Source organism: Melospiza georgiana, chromosome 26 (genome assembly GCF_028018845.1).
Source record: "Melospiza georgiana isolate bMelGeo1 chromosome 26, bMelGeo1.pri, whole genome shotgun sequence".
Lineage (NCBI taxonomy): Eukaryota > Metazoa > Chordata > Aves > Passeriformes > Passerellidae > Melospiza > Melospiza georgiana.
This window is the reverse complement of record NC_080455.1, coordinates 6,065,959-6,088,617: the sequence shown is the minus strand read 5'-3', so window position 1 is coordinate 6,088,617 and position 22,659 is coordinate 6,065,959. Positions and strand designations below refer to the sequence as shown.

The 22,659-nt window shown below is 50.9% G+C and overlaps 1 protein-coding gene across 7 annotated transcripts in view; it reads right to left on the bottom strand.

The window, feature by feature from the left end:
* The window catches only part of PTPRS (protein tyrosine phosphatase receptor type S), a 154,872-nt gene that overhangs the window by 58,757 nt on the left and 73,456 nt on the right, over nucleotides 1–22,659 (bottom strand). For all 7 annotated transcript variants that reach the window (XM_058041022.1, XM_058041026.1, XM_058041025.1 and 4 more), the window contains exons 3-6: nucleotides 21,491–21,636; nucleotides 20,537–20,678; nucleotides 11,564–11,752; nucleotides 1,285–1,395 (exon numbers count right to left, since the gene is read on the bottom strand). In XM_058041022.1, the coding sequence (XP_057897005.1) occupies nucleotides 1,285–1,395; nucleotides 11,564–11,752; nucleotides 20,537–20,678; nucleotides 21,491–21,636 (588 nt within the window). The remainder of the gene's footprint in view (nucleotides 1–1,284; nucleotides 1,396–11,563; nucleotides 11,753–20,536; nucleotides 20,679–21,490; nucleotides 21,637–22,659) is intronic.

The window sequence follows — 22,659 nt, the reverse complement described above, 5'->3', positions numbered from 1 at the left end:
GGTACACACGGCCTAACTGGGGTAGGAACAGGGCTATCACCACCTGGAGCCCTCTCATCCAGGTGTGGAGACAACACCGTGTTACAACCTTTGTCTCCTGGGCAGTTTCCGAGTGGCCAGAAAAGTAGAGGAAATTTAGAAACAAAACAATAATGAAAAATCCCCACATTTTTCCTGTTTCTTTTCTTTTTAGTTTTTGTTTTTTTGTTTTTTGTTTTTTTTTAAAGAACCCAAACCATTCCAGCTAAGCTGTCTGCAATGGATTCAGCCCTGAATTAGTATTGGATCCAGATTGACACTCCCAAAAGCGGAGTTTCGGGGGCCCAGGCGACAGGGCAAATTTCAAACGCAATTTTCCAGCTGGCCACAAAAGGCTATTTAAAAATTTAGCTTGGAAACATTAAATTATTAAAAGCCTTCTCTCCATGTGCATGTGATTTAGTGAGCGTGAGACACGAGAGAGAGAGAAAGAGAGAGAGAAAGGAGTGCACACAGGAGCATGGCTCTGCATTGGACTGCAGATTAACGTGAGTGTAGGTGGGAGGCGCCTCCTCTGTCGATGGGATGGAAATGGGAACAGTTTGCTGGGATGTAACTTTTCTTTTTTCCTCCCAACGGCATTTTTCTTTTTCTTTTTTTAAATTTTTTTTTAAATCGAGAAGGACCAGCCCTGCTCTCTCATTACCAAAAGGGCTTTTGCTGTGGAAAGATGTTAAACCGAAGCTACACACAAAATATTACAGGTCAGAGAGATTAAAATAAGAGAAAGTGGAAAGGCTGTTGGCCCAGGGAATGGGAGAACATCGAGGGGACACGGAGCAGAAGCCAATCCCCTGTCATCTGTTCCCCTGCTGCGGGGTGAAGGGGGCTCAGGGATGGCTGCTGGTGTCCCCAGCTCTGTGCCCAAGGAACCAGGGACAAATTACTGCTGGCAGAGGGAAAAGCAGCTGGGACTGAGGGCAGCAGTGCCAATGCACCCTCCTGCTGCAATCTGGGGGCATCCAGGGACACAGAGGGGTCCTGCCCTCCTCTCACAGCCACAGCAGCGGCGCTGAGAGCAGGGATGCTTTGGGAGGAAAGGCAATTCCCTCTGGGGCCGAAGGGATTCTCTGCGGGCCGACCTGGCGCGTTTCGGGGCGCGCTCTTTGACTCGGCCGCGGGTGAGCCAGCCCTGCAGGGATGCGGGGGGCAGCGGGGACCCCCCGAGCTGGGGAGGGCTGGGATGGGCCGGGAGGAGGAGGAGGAGGAGGAGGCTGAGTGCCGGTGAGCCGCTGTGCTCCCTACCTCTCACGTAAAGGTTAGCGGGGGACGAGTAGCGCACCCCGGCGCTGTTGCTGGCCACGCACTCGTACTTGCCCTGGTCCGTCTCCTCGCTGCTCTCGATCTGCAGCCCACCTGTGAGGGGACAAGACACGGCAGCACAGACACATCATCAGCCTCTGCTGGGGCTCTTTCCTCCCCCCGGGCTCACGCACGCCGGGACGGGAGCACGGAGCCCCCGCGGACCCGGCACGGTGAGAAAATGGAATTCTCCCTCTGTGCTGAGCGTTGCTCTTTGTCCTGAACTCATCAGCAAAGGCACCAAGTTTTTGTGGCTTCTGCAATGCAGGCGTTCTGCACCAGAACTCCCGAAATCAGCCTCAATAATCCATATTACTGTGATCCCCAGAAATCCATCAGCAGGCAGTTGACTTTCCCTTGCTCAATTTGAAGCAGTGACCATAAAAGTGAAAGGCTTTGTCACCCACTGCCTGGGGAATTTCTATCGCTGCTGCCTTTGTTTTGTGCCCAATACCTGCTCCTCAGGAAGCCTGCTGGAGATAAGAGCCCCTGTGAAAAGCACCTTACTGATAGTAAATATTCCCCAGGGAAAACCCTGTAAATACTGCATTGGAACTTCAAAATTGCCTGCATGGTTTACATCATCTGGGCCAAAAGGATTAAGGCTTTTCTTAAACTTGTATATTATTGCAGGCTACAAGAATATACCCAGAGCCCAAACTAAAGATTCCTGTCAGCAAATATGCAGAGAGATGCAGCATGGAACTACATGGAAGAAAATTGCCTCATTTACCTCAGAAGGCTTCATCCCTGCAAAACTCCAGTTAAAATACATACTACATAAATAATTCAACAGGCTCTCAAATGTTTTATGTATTAGGAGTACATGATTATACTACAGATATGGACAGAGCTCACATGTGGTAAGACTCTTAACTCCCATCTCTGGAAAAAAAAAAAACCCCACCTAAATATGAAAACCAAACAATTCCAGCTCAGTGTAATAGTATTGATAAAATCTTAAGTGAGAGGAGTGCAAATGAGATCATTGTTGGTTGCAGATAGAGCCTTTTCAGGAAGGAAAGAGCAGTGTGCTCTCAGAGGAGGACACAGAGCTCACGTTCCTCTGCGTGTGCGTGGGTGGGAACGATGCTGGTGGGGAGATGTGGGGCTGGGAGAGGATTTGGGACAGGGCTGGGGTGTGAGTGCAACTCCCCACAGCATCCCCTGTGCCTGGGAGCTCCCAAAGGCAGAACAGAGGGAACTAAACCCCAAAAAACCCCACCCAGAGCAGTAAACCAAACAAAACCCGTTCCAAAAGAATCTGCGGCTATTTCAGCACAACAGGAGTTAAAACCCAGACTGGCTGGAGCTTCCCACTGAGCACCCAGCTGAGCATTTTTCATATGGAATTACAGCTCCAGCTCTGCTGTTGGAGAGCTCCACTTGGGTGGAAAGCTGCTGGTGAGTTTTCCCAGAAATTTCTGTTAATTTGGACAAATCTGTGGGTTGTTTCCATCGGTTCCTGATCCATTTTCTGAGCTGCTCGTGAGCATCACTGGTCTGAGAGTACCCAGGGGAGGTGAAGCCTCACTCCAGAGCAGGAAGGGAAACAAGGACTGCAGGGAGCAGCTTTCCCTGGGGAACAGGGACTCACCCCTCCCTCCCTGCCCACTCCTCACCCCTGCTGGTCAAGGCAATGGCAGAAATGAGGCTGCAGAGAGGGTGAGGAGTGTTCAGCACTCGTCAGGAACCAACAGACACGACGTGTGAAAACGTAAATCTCACCTACAGCACCTCCTGTTGCTTTTACCAGCAGAGAATTACGGAATTCTAAATGTGCCAGTGGAGATAAAAACCAAAGCAGGGTCTTCCAAGGGGTGCACACCCAACCCCTCCTGCCTTTCAGCTTGAGGTCAATTTTTGACTCCATTAAAGAGACAGTGCAGAAGCTACTTACCGTGGATCTTTCCCAGAGAAACCTAAGGGTAAGAGAGTGGGGAGGAAGGGGAAAGAGGCTCTGGAGCCAAACAAATGAGTGGGCTGAGATGGTAAGTGCTGAAGGTCTGCCTGAGCAAAGGACTGGAAAACTCCCATCACCATCAGCAGCTCGGGAGCACTTTGCACCAATCAAGAGAAAGTCCTAAGTATTTACCAAGCTTTGAGAGCATTTAATGCTCGAGATAAACTTCAGTCCTTCATAGTCCTGGAGAGATTAGCTCTTAAAACTCTGCCATAAATCTGAGGCAGCGCAGCCGGAGACGTTATTAGAATAACAGGATCAGTATTACTGTGCACCCAGCAAACAAAAAAGGACATTATAACCATAGATAAAATAAAGACAGGTATAAAAAAGAAATATCCAGAGGTGAAGCAGGACAAGGAAACGTAACAACAACACGGATCTGTACTGAGCAGAGGGCAATGAAACGGGATCTGTGTGGAGAGAAGTGTTTGGAGAGTGGGTGAGTGAGTGAGCTGGGGGTGTCTTACCTCGGATCGGTGTACCTTCTGCAAAGAAAACAAAGAAAATGAGTGAAATGACTGCAAAACCCCAAACACCTGCACTGCCCGTGGGAAAAGGACCTGAGGCAAGGAAGACAGTTCCCAGTAGGAAACTTCTCGGTCTGTCTCATCTTAAATTACAGGGCACTGAAGAGGGCTTGGGATACTTTAGCGGGGTGTCCTTTCCAGCAGCCCAATCCAGCTGGCTGTTTGCAGAGCCTCCCGCGGCTCTTGGCTTCAAAAGGCCTCAGACTGGCTCCATTTTGGTGCAGGAATGTAAAGAAACCCCTCAGGCCCTCAGCTATCATCCCTATCTGCTACTCACTGAACACATTTACCTTCCCCGCTCCTGGGGACACAGGGCTGGGAGGGAGAGGGACACGTGGGCACCTTGCAGCACATTAAGCTGCAGGTTTGGTCCCACCTTGGCTAGCTCCAAGCTTCAGCTCTTGCCCCAGACGTGCGAGCTCAGTGCCTGTGCTGCTCAGGACCTCTGGCCATCCCTCAGGGCACTCAAGAGGTGACAGGGCTACCTGGAACCTCCTGCAGTGGCTCTGGAGCCACCCTGATGCCAGTGTGGAGAGAAGAGCCCCGCTGCACTTGCCTGCTGGGTTATTTCATTCCAAGCCTGCTGGCTGCCTCTCCTTTGGGTTCTTTCATTCCAAGCCTGCTGGCTGCCTCCTCTCTGGGTTATTTCATTCCAACCCCTCCTGCTGTCTGTCAGTGCCCAGCCCCGGGCAGGGCTCCCAGGTGGGAGGGAGGGAGTGACCGTCAGGGTAAAACCCCCGTCCCCCACCTGGGCTGGCAAGCAAACCATCTTCCTTTGAAAACACGGCAGGTCCTTTTGCTCACAGTGGCATTCAGAACTTATCAGAGAAGGGGGTTCAGCTGGTGGGTTTTTACCCCAATCCTGAGAACAGGGCAGATCCCGCAGGGCCACGTTCTGCCTCTCGCCAGGGAGGGAAGCACGAGCTCCTCTGCAGTGGTGACACTGCTGCCACCCTGCAGCGCTGCCAGCCAGGGCTGCAGAGCACCTTAAATGACAAACACCAGCCTCTCACCTCTCCTCTCCCCTGGGGAGGAACAGCAGAGCTGCGATCCTGATTTACACACGGGGATAACTGAGGTAGAGGTGAAGCAACTTGCCCAAGGTCACGGAGGGAAGACTGGCAGAGGCAGGAACAGGAGTCAAAGCCTCCCCCGTGCCAATCTTCTGCCTTAATCACCAAAAACCCCTTCCCTCCTTATCCTTCAGCCCTGCTCATCCTTCTGCTGCGGTTCAATCCTCCATTCTCAGGATAGGAGGTAAAAATATACAGATACTAAGTAGAGTTCACCTTTATTTTTCAAAGGAGCTAAGGGAACAGAGGCATTATAGTGTTAGGGATTAGACTCTAGTTAGACTCAGCTTCTAGTTATGAGGTTAGGGTATTAGCTAGAGAAAAGTTAGCATCTAGTTAGGGTTAGGAACTAGCTAAGGTTAATGAAGCAGGTTGTTAGCTCTCAGGACAAAGGTTGGAGAGACAGCGCTTGGAGGAGGTGGGGGAGCATGGCCTTGGGCAGACCCCCACCCAGGAGGTGGCAGGAAGGTTTAAAAAGCAAGAGAGAGAGAGAGAAAGCAGCAAAAGGTTATAGATCAATTCAGTGGAAATAAAAACAGCCTCTGATACATCCTTCTGTCTCGAAATTGGAGTGAAAATCTGCCATCTGTGGCACCAATATGGAACAAGGCTAATGGGGAGAGGCTAGAGAAGGGGAAGAGATCCCAACATCACCCATGGCTCAAAAGCTTCTCTGGCCTTGGCTAAGCCTGGCAGTTTCCTGCACAAGATTCACTCTAATTGACAGCAGAAACACGCTGGGAGTTAGAGCTGTGCAAGCCCAGGCACAGGATCAGCATTGCCCTGGTGTCACTGCAGGCTGTCACTCCCTGAACCCCTGGGACGGGGCTGCCAGAGCTCTGGGGACAGCCTGGCCTGGGGACAGGCTCTGGGGGAGCAGGCAGTGCCCCCCAGCTCTAACCTGGCACACAGGGAGGGGCAGGACAGCTCTGGGATGAGCCCCACACCAGAACTGGGGTGAAATGAGCTCGGGCAGCGCTTTGGGCGCGGCGCAGACACAGATGGGAGATTTTCACTGCTGGAGTTTCACATCTAACCCGCTCCACGTCCAACACGGGGGCAGCAGGAGGGTGCTGGAAGAGGATGTGCACTGGATTAATTGTTCTGAGGGACTCTGAGAGGCCCTGGAGGGTTTGGTATGGGGGTGCAGGGGAGGCAGTCCGTACCTGGTGTGCCGTACAGGGCAGGAGCACCTGCACGAGGCTGCCAGGTCTGGGGCACAGCGAGGGCACCTTTGCAGGACAACTACAGGGGAACAGCTCCCACTGGATGCTGACTTTGGGAGTGAAAAGCTGCTTCTGAGATGCTCCCTGCAGCCTTTTCCCACAGCCCTGCACAGCCTCCCTGGATCTCCAGATCTGCCTATCTAGGGCACATTTTGAGGCTGCGTGAGCCCAGATGGCCAGCCCAGGGTTTAGCAGCAGAGGCAAAAGGCAGATTAAAGGCCTTGCCTCTGGATTGCAAAGGCCCAGGATGGTGCCAGGCAGAAGTCCCCGTGCAGGTGTCCCCCTCTGTCCCTGGGGTCTGCTCTCCCACCAGCCCTGCCCTGCTCTCCCACAGGCCGAGCTGCCCACGGCTCCCCTGAGCCTGGGGAACAGGAGGGGAGAGGAGAGGAGGACAGGCAGCATTGCCATGGCAATGGCAGGAAACACATCCCCACCTTCTGCCAGCCACGTGTGGCAACATGTGTGTGCTGGGCTCTGTCCCCAGGGCTGCAGCAGCTCCTCTGCTCCACACAAGCAGGGTCCCTGCACTCTGCAGGGTGGCAGAGCTGCAGCCCCACATCCCTGGGACCAAACTGGACTTGGCAGGGACAGGGACACGAGCAGGTCCTGCCTTTTGGGGTTCTTCCCTTCCTCAACCCTTCCCCTCTGGCCTGGTTTTACAGCTTCACTTTGGAAATGCTGCACTGTCACAGGCATCTTCTATGAAAAATCCTTTCCTTAGGATTTTTCCTCCTGAGAAGCTGAGAGGCCTCAGGAAGAAAATGTAAGCAATGATTATCTGCTGCTGTGGAATGCAACATGTAAATCTTTGATTAGCTCATGTTAGTTGTTTCTAATTAATGGCCAATCACAGTCAGCTGGCTTGGATAGAGAGCCCAAGCCACAAACCTGTTTTCATTCTTTCCTATTCTATTCTTAGCCAGCCTTCTGATGAAATCCTTTCTTCTATTCTTTTAGTATAGTTTTAATATTATATATATCATAAAATAGATCAAGCCTTCTGAAACATGGAGTCAGATCCTCATCCCTTCCCTCATCCTCAGATCCCTACAAACACCATCACACTGCACCCCCTGTTCCTATTCTCCCTCCTCAAAATGCCAATAACCCCGTTAGATGTGAAACTCCAGGACCTCCTGCAGGTGTGAACACAATTATCACAGTTCCAGGGTACAAGCTATTGTGTAATTGGGGAATTCCAGGACAACTGTTGCTAAGATACCAAAAAAAAAAAAAATCTATCCAATGTTAGGAGGTTGATATTTAGCTGTTATCTCTTTACACAGATAAATTAATTAGAATTAGTATTACTAGTCTTTTTTTTTTTTTTTTTTTTGTAGCCTGCAATACCCCTGCAGAAATTAATTTAGAGGGCAGAACATCCCTACTGAAAGAGTTAGTAGAAGAAATGCAGAGCATGCCTCTCAAGAAGCTGTTACAAAGGAATTAGTTTAAAGGGCAAGGGTTACAAATCTGCACGTTAGCAGGTTTGGGGTTTTTTGGTTTGATTTAAAAAAAATTTTTTAATTGAACAAACTTACCAAAAGTCTCTGAATGTTAAATAAAAAGTGAAAAAAAAAAAAGAAAAGAAAACTTGTTATAGCCAGTTATTTAGCAAACAGAAGACACACACAAGACACAAAGGTTTTAGTGTTTGAGCGCTGAGGAAGGTGCTGAAGTCTGCCTCCCGTGTCCCCCCTAGATGGCAGCTGAGCAGAGGACATTGCCTTTGCCTTCTGCTTTAAATGTCCCAAGATAAGCAGAAATACCCATTTTCCAAGGCCACCTAAACTCTTTTCCAAGCTGGATCTCTAAGGCTGAGATGTCCATGATGTCTAAGAGAAGCAGGAGCCCAGCCAGAGCTCCTTCCCATCCTCCTCTGGCTGCCAACTGAGCCTTGCACTCAGCCCAAGCCCCCAAGCAGGGAAAGATTTCCAACTGCTTGGCAATTTGATCTGGAGATGGAGAGGGGAAGCAGAAACACCCACTAGAGAAAAGCCACTGTGGGTAATGATGTGTCACCCTGCCCTGATTAGAGTGGAGATCCACATTCCACAGGGGCTCCTGGGATGGTGGCACTGTAATGGCCGTGCTCTCAGAGGTCTGTTTGTACTGCCAGCCAAACATTCAGATTTAACACAAATGAGAAGCAAACCCCATCCCACAATCTCCTCGTCTGACATTTCACTTGTTCCCTTTAATGAGCTCATTTGTGTTTCTGCCACTAACTCATAATTGATAAAAATTCAGCTCCTCACACCCCCTGTCCTCCAGCAGCATGGCTGTTATCCTCATGGCTTCATGGCCAGGGGGAATCTGGGTGTCTGTCTGTCTGTCCTGTCCCAGCCACACGCAGAGGGAACAGTCACTAAATCCCAGCCTGGTTTGGGTTGGATTGGATTAAAACCCACTCAGTGCCAGCCCTGCCATGGCAGGGACACTTCCCAGGCTGCTCCCAGCCCCAGTGTCCCAGCCTGGTTTGGGTTGGAAGGAACTTTAAACCCATCCAATGCCACCCCTGCCATGGCAGGGACACCTCCCAGTGTCCCAGGCTGCTCCCAGCCCCAGTGTCCCAGCCTGGTTTGGGTTGGAAGGAACTTTAAACCCATCCAATTCCATCTCCTGCCATGGCAGGGACACCTTCCACTGTCTCAGCCTGTTTTGGGTTGGAAGGAACTTTAAACCCATCCAATTCCATCTCCTGCCATGGCAGGGACACCTTCCAGACTGCTCCAAGCCCTGTCCAACCTGGACATTTTGGACATTCCAAAGATCCACAGCTGCTCTGGGCACCTCTGCCCACCCTCACAGGGAGAACTTCTCCCTAAATCCTCCCAAACCTGCTAGCAGGAGGTGTTTTAGCAGCGTTGATTTATCTGCAGAGCTGCTCCTCCCTGCTCACAGAGCTCTGTCAGACACCCTGCCCTGGTGCCACTGGGCACCCCAAGGACCTTGAACAGAGTCCCACCGGTGGGGGACAGACCCTGGTGCCACCAGCAGTGTCCTGGAGCACCCCCAGTGCCCTGCTGTGTGCTGGTGCCACCCTTCTGCCAGCAGAGTTTGTTTTCTGGAAAGAGGAAGGTATCAAATGAAGGTCTGACCTTAGCAGCTCAAGCAGAGCTCGCCTCACTCAAATCCCACCCCCAAATCTGCCCTGACTCCCTTGCACAGACACAAGCACTGACACTGTGCTCATTAACAACCCCAATGTTGATATCCTGCAGTTCTGCAGGCCTTTCTTTGCACAAGGTTTGGAAGGCCACGAAAGCAGATGGAACTGGAGAGCTGGGAAGCCCTGACTGCCCAAGGATCTGCACTCCCTGACACACAGGCAACAGGTTTGTGCCCTGCAGACTACAGGGATGCTTCGGGGCTCCACCAGTTTACTAATTTAAAGCAGCTGTAAATGAGATTAAATCTCAGCAGGTACCTTCTATTTATCAGAGGGGTCAAGGGTTCACTCTGAGGTTAATAAATTCACTGGAATAAAAAGGCAGCACTCAGGTGGCTTCAAGGAAAACACCAGATCAAACTCAGCTAAAGAGTAAAGGCATTCTAGCAAGATGATGAATGTATTAAAAATAATCTGCCTGTGCATTACTCACACTTCAGATCATGGTCACAGAGCATAATATAATTCTAGTTTACCTCTCATTATTTATGCTGAGTGATTTTTTTTATTTGCATTTGCCTCAGCTGTTATGATAAAACAGGGAGGTCAATCTCATCTGCGTTCGTGGGATTCAACAAGCCATTCTAATTCAACAAAGCAGCTTAAGGATCTGCTTGTGACTTTGCTTCACTGAACAAGGAGGCATTTATGCAGGTGTGTAAAAGCTACATTAAACTGCAGCTATGCTGAAGCTTTTCCACCAGTGGCTCACAGAACTTTGTGTGGAATCTTTGCCAAACAGGGCAAGAGAAAAGCCAGGTGTTTCCATGCCTCGCTGTGCAGATCCAGCAGGAACCAGAACTGATTTCTCCAGGGCCAGCAGAGACCTGGGCAGGAGCAGGTGGTTATCACTTTACTGAAGAACTTGTGAAAGGTCTAACATGAACAAATCAGCTCCAGCTGCCTCACCAAAGCCTCTGCTTTCCCTCTGCTTACAACAATGCCTTTATTTTGCCAAAGAATCCTTCAAAATGAACCATGGACACCTTTCCTCTAGGCTGGGTCAAAGCAGTCAGCCCCAGCAGTTTGTGAAAAGGATTATTTCTTGCGTAAGTTTTTGTCAAAAGGTAGAACTTGCAAAACTTGTTTCATTTTTGCAGCTATCAATGGAAGTGTTTTATCAGTAGTACTCAAAAATAAGTCCACCTGTGCCCTCCTTGCACACACTCTCACACAGAGAACTGGCAGATTTAACAAGTACAAAAACAGCTCCTGAAACGTGAATATTAAGAGATGTCACGTTGCCACACACAAAAAACAGCAAACAGAAAACAAACAAGAGAGACAGATGGACAAGCAGATGGGGAAAGATGGAAAACTGACAAGAGCCACGGAGCTGGGGTACATCTGTTGGTGGAGATGGACTCCATGGGCAGAGGCACCGAGGGGTCACTCCAGAACATTCCCAAGAGCTCTCCAGGTGATGCTGGGGACACCCTGCAGGAGCTGTTCTTCACCAGCAGCTCTGAGGGGCTCTGCTCACACTCACGCCACGGTGCTGGACAGCCAGAGGCTGCCTGAGCCCCTGCACCAGGTGTGTGTGGCCTGAAAAGCCGTGTCTGCCACGGTGGTTCTGTGTTCCTTTGCCAGTTCTTGCTCTGAGGAGCAAACCCCAGCCCCAGGCAGGCCCCAGCTTCCCCTGAGTGCTGTGATCCAGGGAACTCATCTGGATGGGCTTCCCTGCTGTCATTCCCTTCATGCCAGCTGGGCAGCACAGAAGACCAGGAGGGCCCAAAGCGGAAACTCCAACCCCTCTTGGTGTAAAAACCCAAAAAGCTCAAACGCCCCAATGCACAGCAGCGGGGCCTGCATCTCTCAGCCCTCCCTTCTGCTTCAGCCATTATATTTTCTGAAAAATCCTTTCCTTTAGGATTTTTCCTCCTGAGAAGCTGAAGGCCTCAGGAACAAAATGCAAACATCGATAATCTGCTGCTGTGGAATGCAACAGGTGCATCTGTGATTGGTCTCATGTGGTTGTTTCTAATTAATGGCCAATCACAGCCCAGCTGTCCAGACTGTCTTGGTCAGTCACAAGCCTTTGTTATCATTCTTTTTCTATCCTTAGCCAGCCTTCTGACAAAATTCTTTCTTCTATTCTTTTAGTATAGTTTTAATATAACATATATCATAAAACAATAAATCAAGCCTTCTGAAACATCTGACAAGGAGTCAGATCCTCACCCTAACACCCCTGCCAACACCACCACAAGTCCCCTCAGGTCTGTATCAGCTCTCACTCCTTCAGGGTGAGCCCTTACCTGATCTCAGCTGTTTTATCCTGCCGTTGCTGGCGCTGGGGTCCACGGGCAGGAAATCCTTGAACCAGGTGATCTCGGGGTCGGGGTTGCCGCTGGCCGCGCACAGCATCGTGGCCGTCCGCGTGCGCTCCACCACCTTCAGCTGCGGCCCCATGTCGATGTTGGGGAAGCCAGGGGGTAGCTGGTCCTCTGGGGATGGAGAACAAAGGGAAGGGATTCAGCAGGGTGCAGTGGAACAGCCCAAGGAAAGCAGCACTGCCCTGTGCAGTGTCTGGGAAACACCGAGTGCTCCAAGATGGAAAACGCGTGGCACGGTAAGATTCACCAGCTTGTGCATTTTGGGGGATTATTTCAGTGTCCCACGGGATTCTACATTAGCCAGGGAGTAGCTGGTCCTCTGGGGATGGAGAACAAAGGGAAGGGATTCAGCAGGGTGCAGTGGAACAGCCCAAGGAAAGCAGCACTGCCCTGCGCAGTGTCTGGGAAACACCGAGTGCTCCAAGATAGAAAATGTGCAGCGCGGTAAGATACACCAGCTTGTGCATTTGGGGGGATTATTTCAGCGTCCCACGGGATTCTACATTAGCCAGGGGGTAGCTGGTCCTCTGGGATGGAGAATAGAGGGAAGGGATTCAGCAGGGTGCAGTGGAACAGCCCAAGGAAAGCAGCACTGCCCTGTGCAGTGTCTGGGAAACACCGAGTGCTCCAAGATGGAAAACGTGCGGCGCGACAAGATTCACCACCTTCCTGTGCATTTTTGGGGGATTATTTCAGTGTCCCACGGGATTCTACATTAGCCAGGGGGTAGCTGGTCCTCTGGGATGGAGAATAAAGGGAAGGGATTCAGCAGGGTGCAGTGGAACAGCCCAAGGAAAGCAGCACTGCCCTGTGCAGTGTCTGGGAAACACCGAGTGCTCCAAGATGGAAAACACGTGGCATGGTAAGATTTACCAGCTTGTGCATTTTGGGGGATTATTTCAGAGTCCCACGGGATTCTACATTTAAGTGAAACCTTTTAAAACCCTTTGGGGAATGGCAGAATGGAATTAGAGAGCCATTAAGGTTGGAAAAGGCCTCCCAGATCCACCATGTCCTCAAGTGCCACGTCAACTCATTTTTTGAACACATCCAGGGATGGTGACTGCACCAGGCAGCCTGTTCTATGTTTATTCATATCTGTGTTCTATGTTTATTCCCTTTCTCAGTGAATAAATGTTTCCTGATACCCAACCTGAGCAATTTGGAGCCACTTGAGGCCATTTCCCCTTGTGCCTCTGAGCAGTCACAGGTAACAGGAACCTTCCCCTCCAAACCTCCCAGCACAGAACACACTGCACAAGAGAAATAATGGAAGAACCCACATGGAAATGCTGTGAAAAACAGTGGGACTGGCAGAGAAAGGAGAGGAAAATCCCCTCCTTCAGCTGCAGTGACCAGAGGGGACACACACACACCACAGCAGCATGCCAAGTGCTGTCAGCCAGGGTGTGATTTTTGGGTTTATTAATTCTGAGTGCTGCTGCCCTCCAAGAACAGTGGCACCAGCACCCAGCAGAGAGGCTCGAGTGAGCTTCCTGCTCCTCTCAGTGCTGCTCTTGCCTGCACTAATGAGGGTGAGGAGGGCAATCCCAACAATGCTGACTAGTTTGTGGTAACCCCTACAAAACCCCAGTGCTTCCCCAGCAGTATCTGACCCAGCCCCTCACTCTGGGATGGGCAGAGCTGTCTCATCTCAGCAAAGTGCATTTTCACCCCCAGAACATGTTTGTGGGAGGGAAGCCTGGCAGGAGGATGCCAGCAGCAGGGTGAGGTTTGGGAGGGTTCCTCTGTCATCTCCAGTGAGCTGTGTCAGGGAATCACAGCCCTGGGAGTCTGTGGCATGGAATCCATCCCAAAACAGGTGAGGCAACAGAAGGGAAATAATGCAGGGAATTAAAAAGAGGTGGGATTCTTCAAAAATGAACATCCATCACAACCAGCGCCCCGGTGACAGCGGTGGGAGCTCTCACAGTGGCACTGAGGTGGGGCTGGCCTTGGCTGGGAACAACCCTGCCAACTGCAAACACACCCAGAGCTTCTTTCCTAGGGCTGGCACATGGTGGATAAGGAAAAATTGAGCCAAATATAAATGGCACAGCCCAGAGACAGCAGGACAAGGGAGAAACCCAGTGGTGGGTGCTTTCCATGGAATCCCAGAGTGGTTTGGGCTGGAAGGGACCTCAGAACGCACCCAGTGCCAGCCCTGCCATGGCAGGGACACCTTCACTGTGCCAGGTGCTCCCAGCCCCAATGTCCAGCCCAGCCTTGGGCATTCCAGGGCTCCTGGTGCTGCTCTGGGCACCTGTGCCAGGTCCTGCCCACCCTGCCAGCCAGCAATTCCTCCCTGGTGTCTAATCTAAACCATCACTCCTTCAGTTCAAAGCTGTTCTGGTGCATCTGAAGCAGCTCTAAACCAGAATTTGGTATCATAAACTGAGGCTGCTCACACACATCTCTAAGCAGGGACTGTCCCAGCCCTGTGAGCTCCCTGGGCTATGCTGGGGCTCTGCAGGACCCCCCAAACCGAGCGTTCCTGCAGCCCCCAGCCCCAGCAGGGCAGCACAGGGGCTCTGGGGATTGCTGTGCCTGTGCTCAGCTCTCAGGCAGGCTTCAATGGCCCTGCCTCCCTCCCTGCTCTCCCCCTGCAGCCGTGGGAGGCTGAGCAGCCAGAGCCGCATTGGCTGCAGATGACATCACTATTGATCCCTGCTCTCCTCCTGCTCTCCTCCTGCTTTACTCCTGCTCTCCTCCTGCTCCCTGGCGATGCTGCTCCACCTGCTGCAGCCCCTGGCCCTTCCTGCACAGAGGGAGCAGCCCTGGTGGGGTGTGTGTGCACACGAGTGTGTGGGAGTGAGTGAGTGTGTGTGTGTGTGTGTGTGCTGGGGGAGGCCTCTACAGCCGTCATTACCGAGCGCTCCTAATTAAACAAAAACGTTCATCTTGCAGCACAATGTGCAGAATTCCTCTGAGTTTAATTAAAACAACTGCGACTGGAGGCGTGATCGGATTCGAGGATCAGACGAGCAGGGGAAGCATCTCTGAACATCACAGGCTGCTCCCATTCAAGGGCTCGCGTTTCCTTCCTCTCAGGGAAGTGGAGCTGCTCCATCCCCTACCAGCTGGGCTCCCTGTACCAACGCAGCTACAGCCCCATTGCAATCCCCCAGGACGTGCACACGCGTGCCCTGCCACCCTCCCCACCCACCCCGACACCCCCAGAGCTGCCCCTGAATAAACAAGGGATGGTTCTGCTTGTGAAACCTCCTCCTGAAGGCAACTGCAGGAACAAAAGAGGCAGGCACAAGCTGGAGATGCTTCAAGGGCACATCTGGGCAGCTGCTGCTGCTGCTGGAGCTGCGCTGGCTCCTGCAGGCAGAGCTTTCCTGAGGTGCAGCTGCCATGGGAAGGAACAGCCCCACATATTGTTCATGCTATGGGGAGAAGCAGCCCCACACCTTGTTCATGGCATGGGAAGGAGCAGCCCCACACCTTGTTCATGCCATGGGGAGGAGCAGCACCATACCCTGGTCATGCCATGGGGAGGAGCAGCCCCACACATTGTTCATGTCATGGGGAGGAGCAGCACCACACCCTGTTCATGTCATGGGGAGGAGCAGCACCATACCCTGGTCATGCCATGGGGAGGAGCAGCCCCACACCCCACACCTTGTTCATGGAGCTGCCATGGGCAGGAGCATCCCCACACCTTGGTCATGCCAGGTAAAGGAGCAGCCCCACACCTTGTTCATGCCATAGGAAGGAACAGCCCCACACCTTGTTCAAGGAGCAGCCCCACACCTTGTTCAAGGAACAGCCCCACACCTTGTTCATGCTATGGGGAGGAACAGCCCCACACCTTGTTCAAGGAGCAGCCCCACACCTTTGTCCATCCCTGACTCAGACCCAGCTCTCACAGCCCCCCTGAGCTGGTGAAACACCTCAATGCCTCACTGAGCAAGGGAGGGTGAGAAAGAACAGGGGAGGAGGGATGAGGAGAGGCAGGGGAAGAGAGAGAGGAGCACTTCAGCTGTCGTTTACAATAAATCCCACCTGGGGACACGATCTGTGCCTGGACCCAGCCCAGCTGCACACACCCGGCCCCAGCCAGGGCACGGGGCTGCTCTGGCCCCCTGTCACTCTGGGCGTAGCTAATTAGCTGTGCTGGAAATGAGGATGATTAAGGGAGATAAAGAGGGTGTTGCTGTGCTCTTTTCCCCGCAGGGTGTACACAGTTGTTTAATAATTTAGAGGAGGAGGGTGTGAGCGTGAGCAGCCGTGCCATGGAGCCGGTGCACGGAGCCATGAGGATGCTCTGAAGGGAACAGGAGGAGGGATTTTTCACTCTCCTCTGGAGATGTGGATGCTGGCCGGTCTCTGCTGTCCTCATTCAGGGTGGAGGAAGCAGGAATGCAGGGATGGAGCAGCTCAAGTGCCACAAGCTTTAATCAGGACCAAAATCAAAACCCAGCACTCTCGAAGCTGTCCCTGCTCCTTTCATTATGTTTATGAGCACTAGAGCTGCCCTGTCCCCTGGTATCCTGGCACTGTGCGCCTTGTGAAATTACATCAACAAGTTATTCCCACCCAAGTGTCTGTCCCTGTGCCTCAGCTCTCTGCTACTGCCCAGCCCAGACAATTTCAATGCAGGCAGGAGTCTCAGCAATGTGCTCTGTCTGTCGATTCCATTTCTCTGGAGCTGCAGGTTCCACTGTGAAAGCCCAACAATGCTATTAAAGTTTGTGGGCTCCCAGGCAATAAAGGCACCCTCAGATATGTGTGTGCACCCCAAAGCAGCACAGGCAGTGCCTGTGTTCCCTCCTCTAACACGTCCCCAGGTACCCTCCTTCCACAGGCATCTCCGGTAAAATGACTTTGATGTTATTCAGGAGCTACAGAATTAATCTGCTGTCAATGTCACCCAATTTTCAGGTCACTACAAGGAAAGCAAAACAAGTCAAGTTTGAAGAAAAGCTGCCAGGAATTTTCCAAATGGCGAGGCAAGATTTTGGAAAGGGCAGCTTTCCTTTCCCATGGGACTCTCTGCTGAGCATCCAGAGCTGCTTCTCGTTTACCTTTTGTGATTTAAAGCCAACAATTACAAAAAAAAACCAACAAAAAAACAACAAACCACAAGGGATGGGGAGTCCACAACCTCTCAGTCTGTATCTATCCCAAGAGATGCAGATACTTTAAATTTATAATTCTATTTAATTACAAATATTATTAATTTTAATATCTTTATATATTTTATACATTATAATTAGAGATAATATATAATATATAAATATATATATTTATATATATATTTATAAAAATATAAAATATAAAAATATAAATTTTTATATTTTTACATTTTAATTTTAAATTTATATATTATATTTGTATCAATTTATATGTAATGTAAATATTAATATAAATAATAGGAAATATTATATATATTTATATATATAAAATTTAAATATCCTTCTTGGCAGTGGGCAGCTTAGAGAATCTCCACCAACTGAGGGCTGGGGTGCCTCTGCCAACAACCTTCCTTCCTGCCTGAGCTACAACGAAAAATAACAACAGCTGGACTCAAAACTAACTGGAAAATGCTTCCCAAATCCACTTTCTTTCCTTTTCTCCGAGCCCTGCAGCAGTCAGGTTTGCAGCAGTCTCTCCAGCCAGCTGTGGAAGAACAGCCAGTGCCCAGAGCCCTCCCAGAGAGGGATCCCAGAGAAGCAGAGCAGGAAGGACAAGCTGGGAAGGGACTGTGTGAGCTGAGCGGTGTCCATCCCAGCTCTGCTGCTCAGGGGCTCCCCAGGGTTTCCTCTCCTGCAGTTTCCTGTTTTCAAGTGAAGATTTTCAAGTGAAGGCATGTGGGTTTCCACCAGGGTCTGATCCAGGAGTAATCATACAGGGGGCTTATGCTCAATCCCGCCAGCAGGGAAGGATGTATTGCTTTCTCTTCTGAAAGAGGAAATATTTTCTGTGCTACTTGCTGTTAGGAGGCTGGGGACCTGCTGCAGTGCTGGAAATGCAGGAAGGCCCCCCCAGGAATGCGTGGGATCACAGCAGCACAGGCTGCACAGCTGCCCCAGAGCACCCCGAGCTGCTGGCAGCAGCTGGGCTCAGGTTTCCACCCTGCAGAGTGTGCCAAGGTAACAGGTTCTGCCAGTGACAGCTCCCATCCATCTGCAGGCTGTGGAGCAGCCCCCTCTCCCTGCTCAGCACCAGCTCTGCGAGCCAGAGCAGAGACACAGAGGAGGAGGCTGAGCAGGGAGAGAAAAGACAAACAGGAGAGTGGGTGAGTGCAGAAGAGGGGAGGAACAGGAGAGGAGTGGATGCCAGCATGCTCACTTTGTCATTGTGCACATCAGTGCCTTTGGCTCGGTGCTTTTCACTTCCCCAGCACTTGAAAACGCAGATAAAGAGGAGACAAACTGCTGTGGGAGAGCTGAGGGGTGATGGAGGATGGAGTCATTCAAGGGGTAAAAACTCTGAATATCACTGCAGGGGCAGAACCTTCCCTTGCTACTGCTTGTAGCTGAATTTAAGGGGTACAAGTTCTGAATATCACTGTAGAACCTTCCCTGCCACTGCCTGTAGCTGAAGTTAAGGGGTAAAAACTCTGAATATCACTGCAGGGGCAGAACCTTCCACTGCTTGTAGCCGAATTTAAGGGGTAAAAACTCTGAATATCACTGCAGGGGCAGAACATTTCACTGCTTGTAGCCGAATTTAAGGGGTAAAAACTCTGAATATCACTGCAGAACCTTCCCCTGCTACTGCTTGCAGCTGAATTTAAGGGGTACAAGCTCTGAATATCACTGCAGGGGCCTTTCTCCCAGGCTGTCACAGCTCCAAAGGAATCCATGGGAATAAGTGTGAAGAATAAGGCTCCCACCCTCTGGGATAACCACAGTTAGACACACTCCCGTCACACTGCACCGTTCCAAGCTCCTGACAGCTCCATCCCACCACCTCCCTCCAACAGAAGGTTAAATGCCATGCCAGGCACAGGAGCTGCACACACATCTAAGGCACCTACACAAATCTGTCAGGCATGACTGGACCACGGCCCCCCACGCTCCCAGGCAGCCAAAATCCTGACAGCACAGAGCCCAGGCAGGGACATTCCCAGCTGAAAAGGGAGGCTGGGGGCTTTGCCTTGTGCCCCTCGTGTCGGGTGTGAATTCCCTGCTGCACTTTGGGGGGGGGGGTCACACACCAGTTCTGCTCTGCAGCTATGAAGGTTGTGCTCGTTGCCTGCTCAAACATAAATACCCAAAATTTATGGACATTTATGGATTTGAGCTGCTCCTGGAGGGAACACTGGAGTTTCTGACTGCCCCATAGGCAGAGCGACCCCTTGGCCCTGTGGGGCTCCTGCCTGCAGCTCCTGGGATAGTTCACTGCAGAGAGAATGGCTTTTACTGCTGCTGATGCTCAAACACCCATGGCTTCATCCACAGCCAAGCTAAATTCCCCTTGGGAGCTCTCAGGCTCCAACCCACCACCCCAATTCCCACCAGGATCACCTTCACTGCCCTGTGCTTTGAACAGAGAACATCTCTGGGTGCTCCAAACCCTCAAATGGGTCACTTTCAGCACCCAGCCTCGCCCACAGCGATTTTGGGGATCTCCAGGGCAATAACAGCAAACATCCAGAGGCATCCAGAGCAGCAGCATGTTGTTCCCTCCCCCACATCCAGTTCAGGGAGCATATTTCAAGCAGATGACACGAGGGAGGCATCCATGTAAACATCCTCTGTAACGGGGACAAGTGGGAAAAAGAACCAGAACAAAATGGAGAAGGGAATTGTTTTCTTGGAGAGTGCACAGAGCCAAGGACCTCTGGGGAGAGGGGAGAAGCCCAGAAAGGCACAACAGGAATCCTGCACAAGGAAAAACGTTTGTGCTGCTACCAAATGTGTGAAAGCCCATGCTGATCCATAATAATGGCCTTAACCCCAGCCCATTAAATGATTCCTCAGTGAGGGTTTTCCTGGAGCTGCATTTCTGTGTGTAATGGGGAGCTCCTGGTGCTGCTCCTGAATCTGGGGAAGGAATTTTTGGAGGGGAGGAAGATCATAAGGGTCATGGGATAATTCAGGGTGGAAGGAACCCCAGCACATCGTCAGTCAAACCCCCTGAAGGGAGGTTTAGCTCAGTTTCTACACAGCATTTTTATTCCTCTTGGGGGTAAGAGTAGCAAAGAGATCTGATGGGTCAGAACAAACCAAACCAAGCACAACAAAATCCAACAAAACCAACCAAACCCAATGAAATCCAACAAACCAAATCCAACAAACCCAACCAAACCCAACAAACCAAATCCAACAAACCAAATCCAACAAACCCAACTAAACGCAACAAACCCAACCCAACAAAATCCAACAAACCCAACCAAACCCAACACAACAAACCCAACACAACAAACCCAACACAACAAACCCAACACAACAAAACCCAATCAAACCCAACCAAACCCAACAAACCCAATCAAACCCAACCCAACAAACTCAACCCAATCCAACAAACCCAACCAAACCCAACAAACTTAACCAAACCCAACAAAATCCAACAAACCCAACCCAACAAACCCAACCCAACAAACCCAACCCAACAAACTCAATGAAACCCAACAAACCCAACCCAAAACAACAAACCCAACACAACAAACCCAACACAACAAACCCAACACAACAAACCCAACACAACAAACTCAATGAAACCCAACAAACCCAACCCAACAAACCCAACCCAACACAACAAACCCAACACAACAAACTCAATGAAACCCAACAAACCCAACCCAAAAACCCCAACCAACTCAACCAAACCCAACAAACCCAACTCAACAAACCCAACCAAACCTCCAAACAAGGAGGATTTTGTACCTCAGCCATGGGTTTTTGACAGCCTTCCCAGCCAGCTGGGGCAGGTTCTTACCTCGGAGCACGGTGAGCTTGGCGTGGACAGTGACCTCCCCATGGGGGTTCTGAGCAACACACTCGTAAATGTTCTCATCCCGGGGGGTCCTCAGGGGCTGGATCCTCAGAACAGCTCCTGCACTCTCATCAAACTCAATGGTCTGGGGACAGAGAGAGACACACAGGATCAGTGCCCTGGGCTGCTGCTTCTGAGAGACACCAGACACACATCATCAGTGCCACAGCCAAACCCTGCCAGCGATCACCGACCCACCAAACCCCCAGGCTGCACCTCAAAAGCTCTGACAGAACAAGCCACGGTGATGGGGTGTGGGGTGGATGCTCAGAGCACAACTGGGGTGAAGGAGGATGAAACAGACCAAAGGAAAACAAAATAAAAATGGACCCCTGCCTTGCTCCTCCATCTGCAGGGGCAGCTGACAGCACAGAGCTCCTCTGAGCACACAGCTGCCTGGCAGGGCTGAGTCCCACAGCAAATTCCACAGGATGACCTCCCAGTCCTTGCTCCTCTGCTCTCATTTCTATCTAAACAATGCCAATTGCTTGGGCCTGGCTGCCAACAACTGCAGTGTTTACTCCAGACTGTCCCAGGGTTGAAATGCAGAGCCACAGATGGGTGTGAAAGGTACATTTACAGAGCTGTAGCACCACCAGCTTAGCTGGGGTTTCTTAGGAAAGCAGGAAGTTATATTACATCCCAGGAAGGGGAAAAACCCAACGAAACAAAATAAAAATCTTCAATAACACAACTGAGCCAAGCTCTCTCTTGCTTTGGAACAAACCCAGCTGTTGACATGGCCAAGAGCTCGCATTTCTCTCCTCCTGCTGTTAAAACTCCTCCCCTTCCAAATTTCCCTTTATTATCAGGCCTGGGGGTGGCCAGAGAGGAGCAGGGGCTGCTTTGTGTCAGTCTCTCCTCCCAGTGACACCAGATTTCGAGGGCATCTCTTACCTCAAACCTCTGAGAGTTCACTTTCTTCCCTTTCTTGTTCCAGGTGACCCTTGGCTTTGGGTCTCCGGTGGCTTGGCACACGAAGGAGGCCACCCCTCCTGACACACCAATTTGGTCCACAGGCTTCTTAATGAACACAGGGGGACCTTGGGGACAGAAAGGGAACACCATCAGTGGCACTCACAAAGACAAACCCCAATAAACACGGTTTGTAGTTAACAGTAGTGGTGTTGTTGTTGCTGCTATTCGTAATGATCCCGGTTGAAATTAAACCTCTTGGCCTTTTTCAGAGCAGCCTTTACCTCCACTCTACATATGAATTAGCTCCAGCAGAAAATGATGAAGGGCCTGATCCTTCAAAGAGATTTCAACGTTGCAAAACCTCTTTTTACTCCTGAAAAGTGGACTTTTAAATTGTTTTGTACAGGGGAAATTGCCCCTTGCAAAAGGCATCTAATGAGCATCACCAGAAGCTGGTAGAGCTGAAAACAACACTTAGAAACAGTGAATTGCACTTCCCAGCCCCTTGGAGACACCAAAACACCAAGGAACAGGGGAGATTTACAGGAACAAAGCCAGGAAAGGGGAGAAGGTGGGAGGAGGACCTTGAAATAGATGCCCAGCACGAGACTCCCAGAAAAGCCTCCCATGGGGAAGGCTAGGGCCAAGTTTACAGATCGTTGGGTGGCTGGGGTGAACATGTAGGGTAGTAGTCCTAGAAGGTTAATGAGTAGGAGTAAGATTATGAGGGATGTTAAAATTAGGGCTCAAAATTTGTGTCCTTTTTTTATCTAGAGAGAGCCAGGCTCTCCTGCAACCTCCCCAGAGCCAGCAGCAGGGCAGCAATGCCTCGATACACCTGAAAAAAAACCAACACCTGAAAAAAAACAACACCTGAAAAAAAACAACACCTGAAAAAAAACCACCTGAAAAAAAAACACCTGAAAAAAAAACACCTGAAAACAAACAACACCTGAAAAAAAACACCTGAAAAAAAACAACACCTGAAAAACAACACCTGAGGCCTGAGCACCTCTCCCTCAGCCACTCCCTGGTCCCACCAGCATCCCCCTGCCCTCAGAGCAGCTCTGCAGGGATGGCAGAGCCTGGCATGGGCTCTCTGAGGTGCCCACAAGGCCAGCAGCATTTATGCACAGCCCACGTTGCCC